The sequence below is a fragment of the Tuber melanosporum genome (genome assembly GCF_000151645.1).
Source record: "Tuber melanosporum whole genome shotgun sequence assembly, scaffold_2, strain Mel28".
NCBI classification, from domain to species: domain Eukaryota; kingdom Fungi; phylum Ascomycota; class Pezizomycetes; order Pezizales; family Tuberaceae; genus Tuber; species Tuber melanosporum.
This window is the reverse complement of record NW_003298863.1, coordinates 1716684-1733948: the sequence shown is the minus strand read 5'-3', so window position 1 is coordinate 1733948 and position 17265 is coordinate 1716684. Positions and strand designations below refer to the sequence as shown.

Genomic DNA, 17265 nt, shown 5'->3' with positions numbered 1-17265 from the left:
TTTCCGGGCTTGTCTTTCCTTTGCCGCCATAGCAGTAGCCTAGGAAATAAGAACACGCATGGGGGAAAAGATATACAAGCAATATCCATGGAAGGATCAGGATGATTTTACGTTTTATATCTGCTCCTATCTCTGCTATTGGCTTAGTGGGTTCCGAATAAGGAAATGAAGTTTATGGCAGTACCTCTCCTATGGACCCTCCATAATGATCAATTCCGATTCGATCCCGCTCACTATACTGCTATCGCTACCGGTATTTATCAAGAGCCCCAAGAGGAGACCAGGTGTTCGGAAAGAAGAGAAATTTAAAGTGATAGTCGCTCACATGGCCGGACCAGGAAATTTTTCTTATATCTATTGTCCAAGGCTATCCGATAGTTCAGGAAACTAGGGCAATTCTCTGGAGGCAGAAGGAGATGAAACCTTCAGACCCCCCCAGTTGCTGTCACGTCTCTTCTGAATATTTTTGGAGTTCATTTTTTCGCTACTGACATCCCCAGACCTATTACCTACTACTAAGAAGAAGAATGAGGACGAGACGTGGATTAGTTGGTTTGGACAGGCGCCTTTTGCTAAAGGGTGCAGGGAAAAAATCACGATCAATTGCGCGAGTTGAGGATTTTGACAAGGGCAGCTTAGGAATGTGAAACATGTGTCACGAACACTTCCGACGAGTGACTGTAAGCCATCTCCCCGATACAGCTTGTTGTATCATACGCCGGATGAGGATACCCAACGAAACGAGAGGAGAGTGATTACCACGCTACCCCAGCTGCGACGCAACCTTGTTCCGCTTCGTAAATTTCGATTGCTAGCGACGCAGGACCTCCGATCATCGAGCAAAACTTGACTTGCTCCACCAGCAACACTTGGGTTCTCTCCCGCCCCACTTGTCCCCCCCCATGGTCGCCTTTCCGTCGCTACCTCCACGCAATGCCGTTTATCAATCCCCCGACAATCGCCAGTAATATGCCGGTGTGGGTATGCAGATGTCCCTGAAGCTCACTTTAGTGGCGAGAATACCCGTGCAAGAAGAGTTATAAAACCAGGACCCATCGGGCAGACCCTGTGCGGTTAGCTTTGTTGGAAATACGGGAATGAGAAATACCACGACGAATGGGGAAGGAGAAGGAAGGTACATGAGCAGAGTTGCGATGATGCCCCCTTCCATTGCTCGCCCCCGAGCCCAGCCTATTCAGAGGGGGGAGGTTTGTTCACAGCCAAAACAGGGAGGGAAAATGTCAAAAATTACAATCATGGCAAAAGCACGAAGGAGAAAAGGTACCATCCCAAGAGCGAGAGGGCCCAGGGAACGAACATCATCATCTAGCCAGAGCTGGGAGCATAGCCGCCACAGTCATACAGGTATCAGGCCATGTTGATCCGGGTTGGCATTGTGATAACTCGCACATTTCCTCAGCTGGGGTTACTACAGTAGTTGATCCCGGGATGTCGGTTCTACTCTATTCTCTCTTCGACAGAAGAAACAAAAGACTACACGGAAAGATTGAAGTCACGAAACATCACTCGACTATAATCATAGGTGCGTTCTAGCTCCTGGTAAAAGGGAGACAAGTGTGCGGGCACGAGTGCCTAGCGTTCCAGGAAATAGACAGGCCACCTAAATACGAAGCACGAAAGCCCCTTTCTAAGCGTCACGCCACGGCGTGTAGACATCTCTCCGGTGCTGCTTGTGGTATGCTGGATGGGAACATCCAACACGTAGAAAGGAATCACTACCCCCAGATGTGCTACTCTAACCACGACGCAGCCCCCATCCTGCTTCGTAAACTCTGACATCCAGGGATGCAGGACCTCTAGCCAAGAAGCCAGATGAGATGGGAGACTTTTTGGTCACATAATGTCATCCGTACCATTTTACCCTCCCAATGGGTTCCCACAGTGTAATTGTATAACACTGTAAAGATTTAATAAGATACCGCGTAGTACGGCAACTTGCCGTAAAATCACCAGACGCTGTTAACCACGGTGGTGTAAAAAACTCTATACCCCAATGGAGATGTGAGAGTGGGGAATGATTTACACATTGCGAGGGAGGAGGAAACGAAAGCCCATTTAAGGTTTTGAATACATAGCTAAGCCGCAGCACTATGATGCGAACGCGAACATCGTAGATCCAACTTAGATCTTCCTCAGCAGTGCCCTCCCGCACAAAATCCCCTTTACACGCTACCAAAGCCTTATCTTTAATTCTTTGGCTTAACAATCCTCTAACCCCTACAGGTTGGTGGTCTAAAATCCGCTTATCATAAGGAAAATCAATTTATCAGCACCTCCCGCTGCATGAACCACCTTGGCAAGAGACACCACTACCCGGCATCAAATTTTATAGTGTGGGCACCGATTTCAGGTATCGCGCCTTACAGCTATAATTTACGGCGCGATCCCAACTATCCACAATACAGTAATGGAAGGCATAACTAGTAAGTGCCGCGCACTGTCGGAGACCGGGCGTGCAAAGTGGAAGATCGGATATAAGTACGGATGGAAGAATGCCGGAAGATGCTGTACAGGGAGGCACAGATTGGCGGTAGCGAACGTTGTTTTCCCATCCTGTGCCCGAATCCGCTCGAGGGTTGCAGCATAGGCATCACCCATTCTCATGCCATTAGTCACCAGACTAAGTGTTTTTCTCCTCCGGGAAATGGTTGACTGTGCTAAGATTGCGTTAACACTTAACGAAAGTAGCAGAAATCCAGAAAGATGTCAGGAGATGGCTTGAGAATAAATCTATGAAATGTCACGATATTCCCACATAAAGTTGCATTCCAGAAATACTTTCAGGGATGGCCCTCAGTATCTCCCCTCTTAAAACCCGGTCCATCGCCTCAGGCTGTGCATCATCGCTCAACCTCCTGATTAGATATCTCCACGCTCATGATAAAATACCTCTTTCTCTCCTCCTGAATGTGTGACCGACCTGTCAGGAATAGCGGAGTGCAGGGTGATTCTTGAGTAATCCGCACCAATGATCTGAAAAACTTCGATCGATGCTCTCTGGGGAATTCATCCAACGCGTCGACGCAAATATAGCTCCGTCACAGAATTTGTAGTGACGAGATTGGCAACTCGAGCATTTCACCAGATTCAAGCTCTCGGCCATCAATCCGTTTTTTAACCTCTGAAATGCCACCTCGATTTCCCCCGGATATGTTCCAAGCCGCCTTGACAAAACAGAGGAGCAGGTAGGGGGCGGGGGGCAACAATAATGCTAGCGAAATTTGTTGTGGTTGCGGGGAGGGGTGGCCTTATGCGATGGCGCTACAAAAGCATGCTACCGTATCGTATCATAGTAAGCGCCGTCTAACCACTTCCGCGCCAAGGAAAGCCCGTCGGAGACTCAACAGGAGCGCAAAACCCATGTGTGACGCACCCAGGAGGCTACCGGTAGGATTTTACAGCCCAGCATGCCCACCACACCTCGTCTCTTCTTCGCATCCACCATCCAATCTGCACTCATACCAACCACAACAATATTACCAGCTGCTGCTGCAGCCTCAATAGCAATACCAACCCGAGCGCTCCCTTTCGTCCTAAAACAAATGTCAACAACCACCCCCCGCGCCCCCGCCGGCAGCGGCAACGGTGCAAGCCGACCTCCAAACCCCGCCTCCGAAATCCGCACAATCTCCAAAGCACTAAGCTACACCCTCCGCCACGGCGCGGTTAAAGAAGGCCTGGCACTGCAAGACGACGGGTACGCCAACGTCGGCGAATTGGTTCCTCCCACTCCGCATCCCTTCCCCCTCCCGTGCTAGCGCTAACAGTCGGCCAGCTCCAACTCCCAAAATTCCGCAAAATGAGCCTAACATTCGAAAAGCTCCGCCAAGTCGTTTCCGAGAACGACAAGCAGCGCTTCTCCCTCACCCCCACCGCCGCTACCGCTACGGCTACCGAGCCGGCTGCGACAGCGGAAGACCCACATACCTACCTTATCCGCGCAACCCAAGGCCACTCCCTCCCCCTCACCAACACTAGCACCCTCCTTACCCCACTCCCACCCAACATCACTTGCGCCGTTCACGGCACATTCTACCCCGCGTACGAGGCGATACTAGCCTGCGGGTACCTATCCCGCATGGGGCGCACCCACATCCACCTCGCCACGGGCGAGATTGGCGTGAAGAGTGGGATGAGGGCGGACGCGCAGGTGCTCTTCTATGTGGACGTGGGGAGGGCAAGGAGGGAGGGTGGTGTCGAGTTTTGGATTAGTGAAAATGGGGTCGTGCTTACTGCCGGTGATGAGTTGGGGAGGCTTGGGTTGGAGTTTGTTGAGAGGGTGGTGAGTAAGAGCTTGGGTGTGCTGTGGGAGGGGGGCAGCGTTGTGAAGGAACTGCCACAGGAGGTCAGGGGGGGGAGGATGCCGGTTGGGAAGGGGCATGTCAAGATGGGGAGGGGTGGTGGTGGGAAAGGTGGAAGAGGTAGAAGGGGAGGGAGAGGCGGGGGTGGAAATGAGGATGTGGGAGAGGGGACAAGTAGAATCGGTGTTGTAGATCCTTGAATAGACCCCTACTTCTCACTCAACAAACGGGCATATTCTCTTTGCCATTATAATCGCTAGAAAAGTCTGTGTATTACAACCCGTTATCTACCTTACTACAAATCACACACAACCCTTCAATAGATCCCCGGGACAATCCTTGATGGGACAAGGTCCGTATACCTCTTCCAGTCCGCTCCGTACTTGAGCTTGCACTTAGCCTCGTCCCTGCGGTCCCGATGAAGGAGCAGAATGGCAAAGTAGACGACGTAGAAGTAGCTGAGAGGGCCTCTATATCCTGTCGGCAGACACCACGCCCAAGCCATGATCCAGTCCCCCAAGTAGTTGATATGTCTAGCGATACCCCACCAGCCAGTGATCATCAACCTTGATCCACTCTTGGTCTCGATGTACTTGATATGAGCCAGCTTGGGATCGTTAGGATCAGTCCTAAAGTCGTGCTTTTCACGATTAGCTCTCCTGAAGATCCAGTAGCCCAATCCCTGAACAGCCAGAACCCCGACGACACCTAGAAGGCCGAGTTCGAAAGGGTGCATGGCGAGGTATCGGGATTGAAGAGAGTAGTTGAATGGCAGCCACATCAAGTCTCCGAATGAAAGCATGAATCCGAAACCATCGGTGGTCACGTCCATTGTCGTGAGGACCGCTGGCTCATTGTGGAGTGCGTCACAGACGTACCATAAGTGGAAAGCATTGACGAGGATCATGCTATCGGTGATTTTGCCATGAGTGTTGTATTGGTGGGCCATGAAGGCAAAGTTTAGGATTGGCCAGAGGATCATGCCGGGTCGGAGTTCGCTGAAAACTTTGATGTCAAAACTGCCGATACGCGGGTTGAGAGGGCGGCCGAGGAACCACTACATTTTTGTTAGTTTGAAACATGGGAATGAAGTGAAAGGGGGATGCACATCGTAAATAAAATTTCCAGTGTCGTTCGCCAAAAGCTCCCCGGTAAAGAAAGAAGAGATGTAGCAGTAGAATGCAAGAATAATAGAGGATATCAAGGCAGCAGTCATGAGCTGGAGCTGGTTATCCCAAATGTATGCCCAGAATGGCCACTGGAATCCCTCCTTGTAGGTCATGAATCCACAGTACGCAAAAACAGTCAAGAGAGAAGCAGAGCCTGCAACAATAAGTCCCCTATTCAATCTTCACCCTGCCCCTCCTCCGAGAAAAGCAAACATACCGCTAAACTTGTACTTCAACCTCCTCCCATTGCTCAACACAACACCATCCCCTATCTTCCCCGGAAGGACAAAGTACATAATTGCCAAGGCGAAATACCAGAGAAAGTAGTGCTTCGTAACGCCCCAGTCGAATGCTCCCGACAGTCCCGGCCATTTCGAAGCAATATTCCCAACCGGATCTCGTAAGAATGAACTACTCGGGCACCCATCTTCATTGCAGACAAAGTAAAGAGCATATGTGGCTGCTGGTGCAGCAAGTGAAATAGCAAAGGCCCCCAAACTACGAATCATCAGCAACAGAACATACCAATTAACCAAGGAAGAAGCAAACTTACGGCCCGCCAAATTCATATCCGTGAGCTGGAGGAGGCATGATCACTATCTTTAAGTCGCGTTTGTTGTCACCAAGAAAGTAGGGAAGAAGGAATGAGTTTATATGTCCACGAAATCTCGGGCAGGAAGGAACAAGCAATGAAAATTCACCCCCGAGAATATGGCGTCGACGAACGAGCACCTCTATTACGGTCAATCCGTCACAAAAACACTGAGCGAGGTTCCCCCTCTCTCCCTCGGGTGGTCGCGAATCCAGAAGTGAGCTCACTCTCGGAAAGGGGGTTTTCCGCCCAAGTACCGGTACTTGTCACGGCACCGGTACTTGTGATCCCCTGTTGCCAAGATGCCACCCCTTTCCAGGCAAAATGGCCTGCTGCCCGACGGTTGATCTTCGAATGCGGTACCTACAGTAGATCGATGGGGCAGCGCTAGTCCCGATTGGACGTCAGGAGTCTTATTATCATAATATTGTAGGATGGATGATGGACGAGTAATGTGTGTACTGTACAGTACCGCGAATCTGCCGCAAAACGTTATCCATAACCACCGGCAAAAAGATTCAGACACCAACATACCAGTACTCGTATTCTTCCCGGAACACCAGTTCTGAAAGATAACAACCCGAGGATCTCTAGACTACCAAGCAAGTACTTACAGTACCCTAACAGACAACCGGCGAATTGGTAAAAAAAAAAAAAACCCCGATTGAAGTACTCGTACAGTAGTAGGTACAAACACACCAGGATATGTATCGTGGAGGGACAAACCAGTTCTGCCCATAGTTCAGGCAGGATTCCAATTTTGAGAATTGTGCCCGAGTGTCAACTCAGCTTTGTTTCAGTTCGGTAACGGTTGGTTCCGGGACCCCTTAGATGACACAGAATAAGTTTACCCCGTACAAAGTCCCCGCACATTACTAAGCCATGCAAAGGACAGAAAAAAGCCGCAACCACCGCTACCTCTACGAGTGCACACGCTGCTGAGAGAGCAAGAGGAACTTGGATATATGCTTGGCGCTTTTGGCTCATTGAGAGTCTAAGTCGTCAATCCCAATTTTGAGGAGATCAATTCGCCGGCACAAATAGATATGTGCTACATCTACTCTACGGTGCTTGTATACGGCGTCTATGAGCTACACGCCAGCCTGTGGTTTGATTCCTTGGGCTACAAGGAAAAGTCAAACTCCTTGCCTGTGAGTAGACACCATAGAGCAATAAGACTGACAGGTGGGTTAGCTGGGCATAAATATTCAATTACCAGTAGGGGGCAAATGAGGCGCGAGAGGAAGAGGCCGTAAGAAGTTGGTTTATGGATTCGCCCGATCTAGATATGAGTTTGGTCCCTGTCCGCAGCGAAGTTGACGATTTCGCGCAGTTTTTTGATACGGGCTACCGGTGCTCGAGTACAGTGGATACCAATGAGATCCCCCATCCTGGTGAAGTATCATAATTGTTTCTTAAATTTATATGAACGATAGAATTATATCCGATAGCGACCTGGCGTTAGACTTTGGTATTATAACAAAGATTTATGAAATACACTGAATCCGGTGCATGATTCCAACCGAACAAAATCTTTTCCTAGGATAAAGAGATATTAAAATAATCAGGGAGCTTTTTCCATCCATCATGCCCTCTCAAGTTCAACATGCTATGAAAAGGAGTATTCACAGATCATCACTCGTTCGCCAGTCCGAAATGCATCTCAAGCAAAAAATTACATGCATGATACCGATATACAAACACACGTAAACGGGCCAAACTCATTCACTCGCTTCAAACCTCCTCCCGTTAGTTTCGACAATCTTCTCATTCCGCATGTATGATATGATAGCTATCCGTCCAGAAACTCCACTCCCTCACTCTCCCCCACGACGTTGGAACACGTCATCAGATGACACTCGGTGTAAGTTTCTTGTAGAAGGGTTGGTTGTGTGCTGTACGGATGCGGTCAGGGGCAGTGCTTACTCCGGTCTCGCCGGGGAGTTTTTGAAAAGAAGAGGGGCTTTAGATGGAATTGCGCGGCTTCTATACTGCGCTCTACTCGTAAGATACAAATGGTGACTTCGAGAGGGTTTTGCTGCGGGCCTGGTGGGCTTGACACTGGGCCACGTTCTTTTGATGGGTGGATGCCTGAATACCTTGCTGCAAAAGGAGGGAGGAGGGGAGGCGTTGAGCTGGGCTCTGGTCATGATGGGGTGACGTTTGTGAAGGCGACTACTATTGCATAGCGCAGGCTGGAGTCTGGCGGTGTGCAATAACAGTCGTGTTCATGGACGTCATCCCTTTGTGAGTGACTCCGATTTGCCCGGGCGTGCCCATAACAGGGACCAACTACTCAGTACTCCGTATGCACTCGGGTAACTAGGCATCTTTGACAAGGTATCATCATACTCGAGTTGGTAGCACCGAGTGATAAATATCATGATGGTGCAGAGAGGGAGGGCAATATATACTCGAGCACAGGTACTGCCGACTAGGGAGTAAAGTTGTGAATTGTCAGAAAAAAAAAGGACGCGGTTCGTTCTAGCGTCTCAAGATTCAGTCATTGGTTTCATTAATACGGTGAGTCCTTGGACCGCTGATCCCTATTGGGGGGATTCTATACCGGTATTTTGTTGTTTTCTGTTCATTATTAACCTTGTATGACAATTTTTATGAACCTCGCTGTGACTACAAACAGATGCGGTAGTGGCACGAAACAAACGGGAACTTCACTATGAGGCACTACCGGTAACTTGAAATTATGTGTTCAGTTATTGTACTTGCACAATGAACAATAGTATTGTATTACTTGTCCTCAAGCCACAACTAAGACTCACCAACCGCCACAGAGTGGATGCCTGATGTCCGGTATCTGTCATTCTTAACAAACCCGACAAAGGCAAGCGGTACATGGGCAACGCAACGCACGGTCGTATCATACCGCAACCCTAATGGTATTCTATTTCTCTCTCCGTAAACTTGCGGTACTTCTTCAAAGCTCCATCCATCCATCCTCCCCAACCAACCAAACTAACAACATCAAAAACGGGGAACGAAAAAGAAAAAAAAACGCGAGAAACAGATAAACAACTACGGGTAACTTATGGCATCACGCGACGAAGCACCCAAGTTATCCAGTAGCGTTAAGCTTGTGCTTTTGGGAGAGGCTGCAGTCGGGAAGGTGTGTGCTTATCGTTCATCTCAGGCCATCTGGCCGATTAGGTTTTTTTCTTCTTCTTCTAACAGTTTACAAGTCATCACTAGTCCTTCGCTTCGTGAACGATGATTTCCAGGAGAATAAGGAGCCCACGATTGGCGGTGACTACTCCCCTCTTCCTTCCTACCTTCCTTCCCCCGGCCGCTCTCGCGGCAAACATCGCTAACGAACGGTACCCGAGCAGCCGCCTTCCTGACCCAAAGGTGTACCCTTCCAAGCCGCACCATAAAGTTCGAAATCTGGGACACAGCGGGACAGGAACGCTTCGCCTCCCTCGCACCAATGTACTACCGCAACGCCCAGACCGCGCTGGTGGTCTACGACATCACGAAGCCCACCTCTCTCACAAAGGCCAAGCATTGGGTCAGCGAGCTGCAGCGCCAGGCAAGCCCTGGCATCGTCATCGCTCTGGTCGGGAACAAACTCGACCTTGCCGCTACTACCGCTGGCGATGGTGGTGATGTGGATGGTGGGGATGCGGGGAGCAGTAGGGCGGTGCTCACGGCGGAAGCGAGGGCTTATGCGGATGAGGAGGGATTGCTATTCTACGAGACGTCCGCTAAGACTGGGGAGAATGTGCAGAGTGTTTTCGAGGCTATTGCCAATGCCATTCCTGAGAATACGCTGAGGCCTAGGGGTGGAGCGGGGGGGCTTGGAGGGAGTGGGAGAGGGGGCGGTGCTGGTGCGGGCGGTGGTGCTGGTGGGGAGGGAGGAGTGGGAATGGCGGTTAGTTTGGAGGATGGGGCCAGGGCTAAGGAGGGGTGTGCTTGTTAGTTGTGATAATACGATGGGTGCACTGCGGGAGAGGGGTCCTTTTTTCTTTCTTTCTTTTCTTCTTTTCTTTGAATGGGGGGGGGAGCTCTGAAACCAGCTGTTTTGTAGGGACGGGAGAATGAGCTGGGTGGCGGTGTGGATTAGATTGGTTACGCCCGCTTTGGAATATTTTTTTCTCTTTCTCTTTCTCTTTCTCTTTAATTTTCATGTCCCGTTCCCTTTTCTCTTTTTTCCCTCTTTCTTTTCCACCAAAACGTAGCTCATTGTAGTCGTGAACGCGCTATCTCTCTCTCTCCCCCTCTCCGCTCCAGGTCTGTCGATCAATCTCACGGCATAGCTTAACTCTATTCTTTCTTATTATTTCCTTCCATTTTTTCTCATGGTTTCTACGTTATTGGTAAATGGATGGTAGGGCGGGGGGGATATATAACATGTTTGGGATATCGCGGTAATAACACGTTTTTCGCCACAATCACTCAACAAAAAGGCCAAGGTATGCTGGCAAAGTGGTCTTGTGCTAGGTCCTATGCTGGATAGTAGAAAAATCATGCTGTGGAGGGTCTTTGGTGGGTGAGTGAGTGAGCGGTGTTGGGTTGTGTGTGTGTATGATATGAGGTGGATAGCACTTGTAGGGTATATGTATCTACTCGAGTAGTATGTATGCATGTATGATATAAATGGGGTTTTTCTTCTTCTTCTCTCTTTTCCATAAACGCCGTAAGGTGAACGATAAAAACTACCTCTCCTCACCGGGAGCTCTGATCCTAGTCCACCCGGGCATTCTTCCCTCCCTGCCACCTTTGCCTCCATCCTCCCCGTCGACTTCCCTGTCGGTGCCCCCCCCAGCGGCGGCATTCCTACCGCCGCCGAGAACATCCCCCACAAGATCCCAGTCCGCCACAATCGTCTCGCCCTGCAACGTGTTCCTGACCTTCTCCACAACACTCTTGAACCCGACCCGAAACCTTGCCATACCCGCCATCCTGCCCGCCGTCGCCAAGTTCCCCAGACAGCTCCCGTGACTCATCCTGCCGAAAGCGGGTACGGGGGTGTCCCTACTCACCAACAAGGACCAGAGATTCGCCCCGGGCGCGCACACGGCGTCCACGTCGTTGATTTCGAGACCCTGGGTGAAGCAGGTGTATGCTATGTTGATAGCGAGGAGGGATATGCCCTCTATGAACTTCGTGTGGGAGGCCGGGTTGTCGCGGGAGAGGGTAGAGAGGGGTGCTGGGAGCGAGAGTGGGCGGGTTACTGTGTGCCGGGCGTTCAGGGTTCCGCGGATTTGTGTGAAGGGGTGAGATTGTGTGGGTAGGAGTATTTCGTTGGGGAGTTTTAGGGAGAGGTAGTGTGCTGTTAGGAGGAGGAGGTGGGATAGGTGGGAGAGGGAGGTTGCTATTTGTTGGTGGGGGTGTGCTATACATATTCTTTCGTTAGCTAGCTAGCTTTTTCCATCTTCCTCTGGAGGAGGAAGGGGGGGAAGGACGCACTGTTTAGATCTGTGAGGTAATTCGGTATAGCCACCCCGCCAATAACGTATTCCACCCTCCCACTTTTCCGCCGCTTCTGTCGAAGTCCATACAATCCCGCCGCCTCACGACAAAGGTACCCACGCGCCTCCGCGATCCTCCCATGCAACGTCTTGCTCCTGCTAATCCGGCGTTTCGTCTCGCGCTGAACGCTCGACACCTCCGCTTCCAGCTGATCCCGCAGTCCCATAGCTCCCTCCAGCACCGCCCGCCTGCGCTCGTTCTCACGCCGGAGCTCTTCCACACGGACCACGGCTGCTTCCCGCGCCGTGGCGAGAGAGGCCTTTCGGCCGCGGATCTCGTGGAGCGTCAGTTTGAGTTGGGCGGATTCGCGCTGCTGGGTTGCCGTCTGTCCGCTCGGCGACTCAAGGTGCTCATGTATCTTGTCGGACAGGGCGTCACGCGCGGTGGTTCGCAGGAGGAGGTCGTAGCGTTGCTTCCAGAGAGTGATGCGGGCGCAGGAGACGCAGGTTATTGTGGGCTTGTCGAGAGTGCAGATTGAGCACTGCATTTGCGCCTGTGGTTTTGTGTGTGGTGGGGTTTGTTGTTGTCGGGGTAGTTGTGGTTGTGGTTGGTGGAGGAATAAGGGTTGGAGTGTGGGCCTTTTATGTATGAAAGTGGGAAGAAGGAAGGAAGGAGGGGCAGAGGAGGAAGGGTGGTGTAGTAGGGTTGGGGATGGCTTACTCGAGTACTGGGAGATGGGCAATAGTAGGCTGTGATAACATATCGGTAACTTATCCTAGCCAAAAGACCGAGGGAGTACAGCTGACTACGATACCGTATTACGAACTCCCAGCCTGATCAAGTAGTACAAGTCAAGTTACATTCCAGGCTATCCAGTAATGTGAAGTCATGCCTGACTTACTGTAAATCTGGTTGCCATCCACCGAACCGTACTTGTACCTTTTTCCCATCCCATCCCACCCCATCCACACCACCACCACCACCACCACCACTGGTACTCGAGCACGCTGTAGTACCACTATGATACCACTACCACTACCGGTACCACAGTAATACCCTTATCGATAATAATGTCAACAACCACCACCAAAAAACGCCCTCACGACGACCCTCCCCCCCACCCAATCCAGACCCCCCCACCCCAACCCCAACCCCAACCACACATCTCCATCTCCACCTCCCCATCTCCCCCCCCAGCCTCCTCCTCCACCGCCACTACCACCACCCCCTCCTCAACGGACAACCTTCTAGCCCCCCTCCCTCGACATGACTGGGCACCCTTTACCTCGCGCCTAACGACGGCCCTACAATCCTCCCTGGACGAAACCTCACGATTGACAAGGGAGTATGAGATGTGGGCTTGGGTATATATCCCCCCTTTCCGCGGACCGGTATAAGATAGGTGGCTAACCTAGAGTGGGGGGGGGGGTAGCTGTACGAAGTATGGAGCACCTCCCGCAATCAGGAAGAGACGCAGCGCCTCGGGAGGGAGATCGCAACGCTGGTCCGCTGGACCGGGATTAAGGAGGGGGAACTGGAGAGGGCTAGGGAAGAGCATCGGGAGAGCATGTTGGCTATTAGTGGGGTTTTGGGCATCGTGCCGAGGGGGGTTGGCGGGGTGTAGGTGGGAAGGAAGGCAAGTGATTTTTTGTGACTGCTATCGAGATTTTATTGTTTGGTGAGGGGAGTTTTAATGGATACCCTTTCGCTTTTTATCTTTTATATGTCTTACCGGCAACCGTGTGGGATGAGATGCTGTTGCTTTAATACTGACATGATACTGCGATTGCAGCATCGAAATTTGACTATAACAGTTGTATCATGTGATTGATCTTCACAGGCTTTCTAATTTTCGCGAGTAGCTGCATTATTTACAATCACCTGCTCCCAACCATCCCACACCACCCCCGAAGCAGGGGGGGAGGAAAAAAAAAAAATCCGAACAAGAAGTGATAAAAGAGCAGAGAAGGGGAAAGCATAAACCAACCTCCCTTATTGGGACAGAAAACCGAAACGTGAACGGAAAAAAATGAAAAAAATGAGAATGAATGAACGCAAAATGTAACCCAGAGAATACAGTTTACTTTTTGTGGTGTAGATTTTCGCTTTTCCCTCGCGTTTCCGCCACCGCCAATTCCAGCCTTGCTTGTCCGTCTGCACGTCCAGCTGACCACCGGCTGCTGTATATATGATGTGTATAGGAGTGTAACAGAGGGAGGGAAAGGGGAGGGTGGGTGATTGGAGAGGATGGTGCGATATAGTAACTATTCAACACCAGTAGTGCTACCAGGGGGGGACATCCCCCCGACAGGAATACTCCCATCTGTAGCGATCATTTCGGCCAGGATGTCGAGTACGTTCTGCTTCTCTTAGCATCACCCTTGGAAGAAGAACGGGGGGGTGGGGGGGTGGGGTACTTTCGGCACAGTCTTATCATAAATCGATATCAAATCCTTCGGTTGAGGGTACACCTTCAAAGCTTTGTAAAAGCAAAGAGCGGCATCCAACGCCCTATCCTCTACTCCCCCCCTCGCGCTCCGCGATCAGCTTCCCCTCTCTCCTTCTCCCTCGCGCAGAACCCCCTTTGGGGGCGAGGGTTCATACCTTCCTGACACAATCCCTCCCCCTCCGCAACCTCACGCATGAAATAAGCCTCCTTGTCCTCCACGTCCGTCGGGAAACCCGCCGCCTGAGCTTCGGCCACGGCGTGGATCAACATACGTCGCTGCTCAGCGTTTGCGGCTTCGGCTTGTGCTTTTTGTGACTTTAGGTGCTTCTTCGCTGACCGGCGGAGGGCTTTGCGGAAGGTCGGGTCGTTGCGCCGTTTGTAGTCGAAGTAGATCGCGTCTGTTCCACATTAGCCTTGTGCTATTCCCCCAACCTCCGGAAGAGCGAGGGAATGGGGGGGGGGAAACGGGGGGGGATTCACAAACTAGTAACAACGTCAGTATACCGGTACGTTCATTAGAGTGCGGTGGTGGGGCTGATGATGATAGGAAGAGGGATAACAACCCCGCCAATCACCTAGAACAAGGCAGGAAAGGAAAAGGACTCACCACCACCCAGCGTTACGAGTGTTGTTGCGCCGATAATTATCATCGTCTGGGTTTGCATGTTTACCGATGGAGGAGGAGGGGTCTGTCTGTCGGTTGATTGATTGACCGATTGATTGATGGGTGAATGGGATGTACGAGTAGTGTGTAGTGTGTACTGTGGTATGAAGATGGACGGGGTTGTCACGGTAGACTACTGAGCTTTTTTTTTTTTTTTTTTTTCTCACCCTTTGGGATTGGGGTTGGTTGGTTCCTATTTCTTCCTTGAGCGGTTTGGATTTGGGTTGGGTTTCCCTTCGTCACCGTTCCAAGTTGGTGGGGTTGGTGGGTGGATGTCAGGTGATTTTATTCATAGATTAGTCAGGCTGAAGGCTGCAGGGTACGGGGAACTCGAGTGCTAAGGGGTGATGGACAGATGGGGTGGGATACCGGTAAATTAGAGGATTTGTTGAGATGCGAGGGGAAGTGCAAAGGGGAAACGTTGTCCGGCGGAGGGGTGGTATGACGTAGTGTGAGATTTTTGGCAGGATTTGTACGACCGGGGCATTAATGCTGGGTTTGGGTCTTACCCTACTCTATCTTCGATGGTATATATCATACCCATAGGATAGGACCACACAGGAAGCGGAAACTACGATACTTATATAGGAGTGTCATATTTTGGAGGCTGTTCATTGAACTGTTACCTGTCGAGTTAAATTTGTAGCACCCGTTTTTAAAATTTGTCATTTTTCCCTTCAAACCTGCTCTCAGTGTCATATATTGGTAGACTATTGGGCAGACTGTGACAGCAAGGCCCGTTATCGCTATCCCAGAAATTACAGGTACTGTACAGTACCGTACACGCCCACCCCTTTTGAATGGAGTGCGGTATTATGCCAGCTTTAGCCTGGAGAACAGGGCTTCGGATGATAGAAGAACAAAGACTCTCTGTTCGGTCTATAATACAGTATAGTATAATAACCAAACCGCTCTAGCCATAACACCCGTACCACCACTACTGACCCTTCCCCTTCCCTTCCCCCTCCTGGAGCTCTCTAACGATGATCTTGACGGACTCGGGAGGACAAGCTCCATCATCTTTGCCATCTTCAAACCCACTACTGGTCCCAATGGCGAGGTGTTTTCCGTTGTTACTGAACGAGAGCCCGGCGATACTGGCAGGATATCTCTGATATTGCCTTAATCGACGCTTGGCCATTCCGTCCCAAAGGCTAACGACCCCATCGCCGCCGCCAGATGCGAATGTTCCATAACTATCCAATTAGCTCTACCAACCTCGAAAATGAGAATGAAAAAATAGGGGGAAGGAGAAGAAGAAACTCACATCGGATGAAATGCCAACGCATTCACAGGATATATCACATCCACACCACCGTCTGTAGACCTATGACACTTGAAAGCATATTTTCGCTTTTGACTCTCGTCGCTCGGATCAAAGAACTCTACAGCTACTCTTCCTTCGATGCTACTACTCGCGTAACCTTGGGCATTGGGCATACAGCGTACCGTGCGGGTCATAAACTTGAGAGAGCTCTCACGGCGCTGCCACGGGGAGGACATATTGCGTAGATCGTAGAGGTAGACCGAGCGGGACGACATGGCAACAACTAGTATATGTGAAATTGTCGACAATGAGAATATTTTATGTGGTTGGGCGTGGGAGCTGGTAGACTCTAGGGACCTAGGATCGATCTGTTTAATTGACTGATCCCAAGAGCCGCTCAAGAGAGATTCTACGAGCAATTAGTTGGTGAAGCTCAAAATGGGAGAAGGGAGAGGCACTAGTTTCCGCATTGTAGCAAATGGATTTTACTGCGTTTTCGTGTGTAGCTAGGGTGTTCCCTCTACCGGTCTCAGGATCGAGTCTGCACATCGTTTCCACCGGTAAATATAAGCCCGCTGGTATTAAGGAGGGGACCTCACTGTTGAACCTGCCAATCTAGTCCAGCAGAAAACACATTGCTGTCCGTCTCGCCAAAACAACAGTCTAGTACCGACGCTGCATGAGGGAATGCAGTCAGTTTCGAGCCATTCAGGCCAGCATTTGTGTCGTAAAGATGGACATTCCTATCCCAGGAGGAGACAAGGAGACGTGAGGGGTTATTCGGGGAAAAGGTGAGGGAAGAGATTACATCTTCTGGGGGGCCAGAGAGCTCAAATTGGTTTGCAGCTAGATCCCACGATTAGAATGGCTGGTCCATAGGCCTTGTAGCGGAGGCTTGGGATGCATACGCTGTGACATTTTGGATGTGGATGTGAATTATTGTAGCTGTGGAAGGGGAGAAAGTTATTTCACAACTTGCGGGCGCCGAACGAAGGTTTGAGGACTACGGTAGATAAGGCGAAGGAACCGACAGATTACAGGGCATCATACAATCCAAGTGCAAGGAGCGGCAGCAGCTACTGGGACCATTTAGACCTCGGGGTTACCCGGACCAGGCTGTCGAGTGCAAGACCGGTATGGTATGAGTACTGTCCGTTTGGAGAAGCCCCATGACAGCTTTCACGTCACTCGCAGTACCGGTACCTCGGGTAGAGTCCCGCCATCATATCTCGGTCTCGGGCTCTACGGAAACGCAACAAATTTAGGAGAGATGGGGTTATGGGGTATACGGAAGGGAGGTGAGGGGACCGGATAAAATGGCTCGGTTTTTTTCCTCAACCCTTGATGGGCAAAGTGCTGGGAAATTGTCTCCTAA

At 50.8% G+C, this 17265-nt stretch overlaps 6 protein-coding genes; 2 read left to right on the top strand and 4 right to left on the bottom strand.

The window, feature by feature from the left end:
- Nucleotides 1-3428: 3428 nt before the first annotated feature.
- Nucleotides 3429-4549, top strand: GSTUM_00005659001 (uncharacterized protein; the record flags this gene model as incomplete). XM_002837762.2 has 2 exons in its annotated part: nucleotides 3429-3740; nucleotides 3797-4549. The coding sequence occupies 2 exons, from the start codon at nucleotides 3429-3431 to the stop codon at nucleotides 4520-4522; spliced, it is 1038 nt and encodes a 345-aa protein (XP_002837808.1). The 3' UTR covers nucleotides 4523-4549.
- An 89-nt stretch (nucleotides 4550-4638) lies between these two features.
- GSTUM_00005658001 (uncharacterized protein) lies at nucleotides 4639-6162 on the bottom strand (the record flags this gene model as incomplete). XM_002837761.2 has 4 exons in its annotated part: nucleotides 6045-6162; nucleotides 5709-5989; nucleotides 5431-5645; nucleotides 4639-5379 (listed from the first exon to the last, which is right to left on the bottom strand). The coding sequence occupies exons 1-4, from the start codon at nucleotides 6080-6082 to the stop codon at nucleotides 4639-4641; spliced, it is 1275 nt and encodes a 424-aa protein (XP_002837807.1). The 5' UTR covers nucleotides 6083-6162.
- A 2793-nt stretch (nucleotides 6163-8955) lies between these two features.
- Nucleotides 8956-10489, top strand: GSTUM_00005657001 (uncharacterized protein). XM_002837760.2 has 5 exons: nucleotides 8956-9207; nucleotides 9281-9344; nucleotides 9428-9697; nucleotides 9735-9826; nucleotides 9862-10489. The coding sequence occupies exons 1-5, from the start codon at nucleotides 9130-9132 to the stop codon at nucleotides 10015-10017; spliced, it is 660 nt and encodes a 219-aa protein (XP_002837806.1). The 5' UTR covers nucleotides 8956-9129; the 3' UTR covers nucleotides 10018-10489.
- A 264-nt stretch (nucleotides 10490-10753) lies between these two features.
- On the bottom strand, nucleotides 10754-12226 carry GSTUM_00005656001 (uncharacterized protein; the record flags this gene model as incomplete). XM_002837759.2 has 2 exons in its annotated part: nucleotides 11508-12226; nucleotides 10754-11433 (listed from the first exon to the last, which is right to left on the bottom strand). The coding sequence occupies exons 1-2, from the start codon at nucleotides 12055-12057 to the stop codon at nucleotides 10754-10756; spliced, it is 1230 nt and encodes a 409-aa protein (XP_002837805.1). The 5' UTR covers nucleotides 12058-12226.
- A 1111-nt stretch (nucleotides 12227-13337) lies between these two features.
- On the bottom strand, nucleotides 13338-14624 carry GSTUM_00005655001 (uncharacterized protein; the record flags this gene model as incomplete). XM_002837758.2 has 5 exons in its annotated part: nucleotides 13338-13870; nucleotides 13928-14028; nucleotides 14115-14235; nucleotides 14276-14357; nucleotides 14563-14624. 5 exons carry the CDS (start codon nucleotides 14622-14624, stop codon nucleotides 13775-13777), a joined length of 462 nt encoding a protein of 153 aa, XP_002837804.1. The 3' UTR covers nucleotides 13338-13774.
- An 850-nt stretch (nucleotides 14625-15474) lies between these two features.
- Nucleotides 15475-16891, bottom strand: GSTUM_00005653001 (uncharacterized protein). XM_002837757.2 has 5 exons: nucleotides 16799-16891; nucleotides 16490-16736; nucleotides 16349-16431; nucleotides 15891-16299; nucleotides 15475-15819 (listed from the first exon to the last, which is right to left on the bottom strand). Exons 1-5 carry the CDS (start codon nucleotides 16806-16808, stop codon nucleotides 15561-15563), a joined length of 1008 nt encoding a protein of 335 aa, XP_002837803.1. The 5' UTR covers nucleotides 16809-16891; the 3' UTR covers nucleotides 15475-15560.
- Nucleotides 16892-17265: the final 374 nt, after the last annotated feature.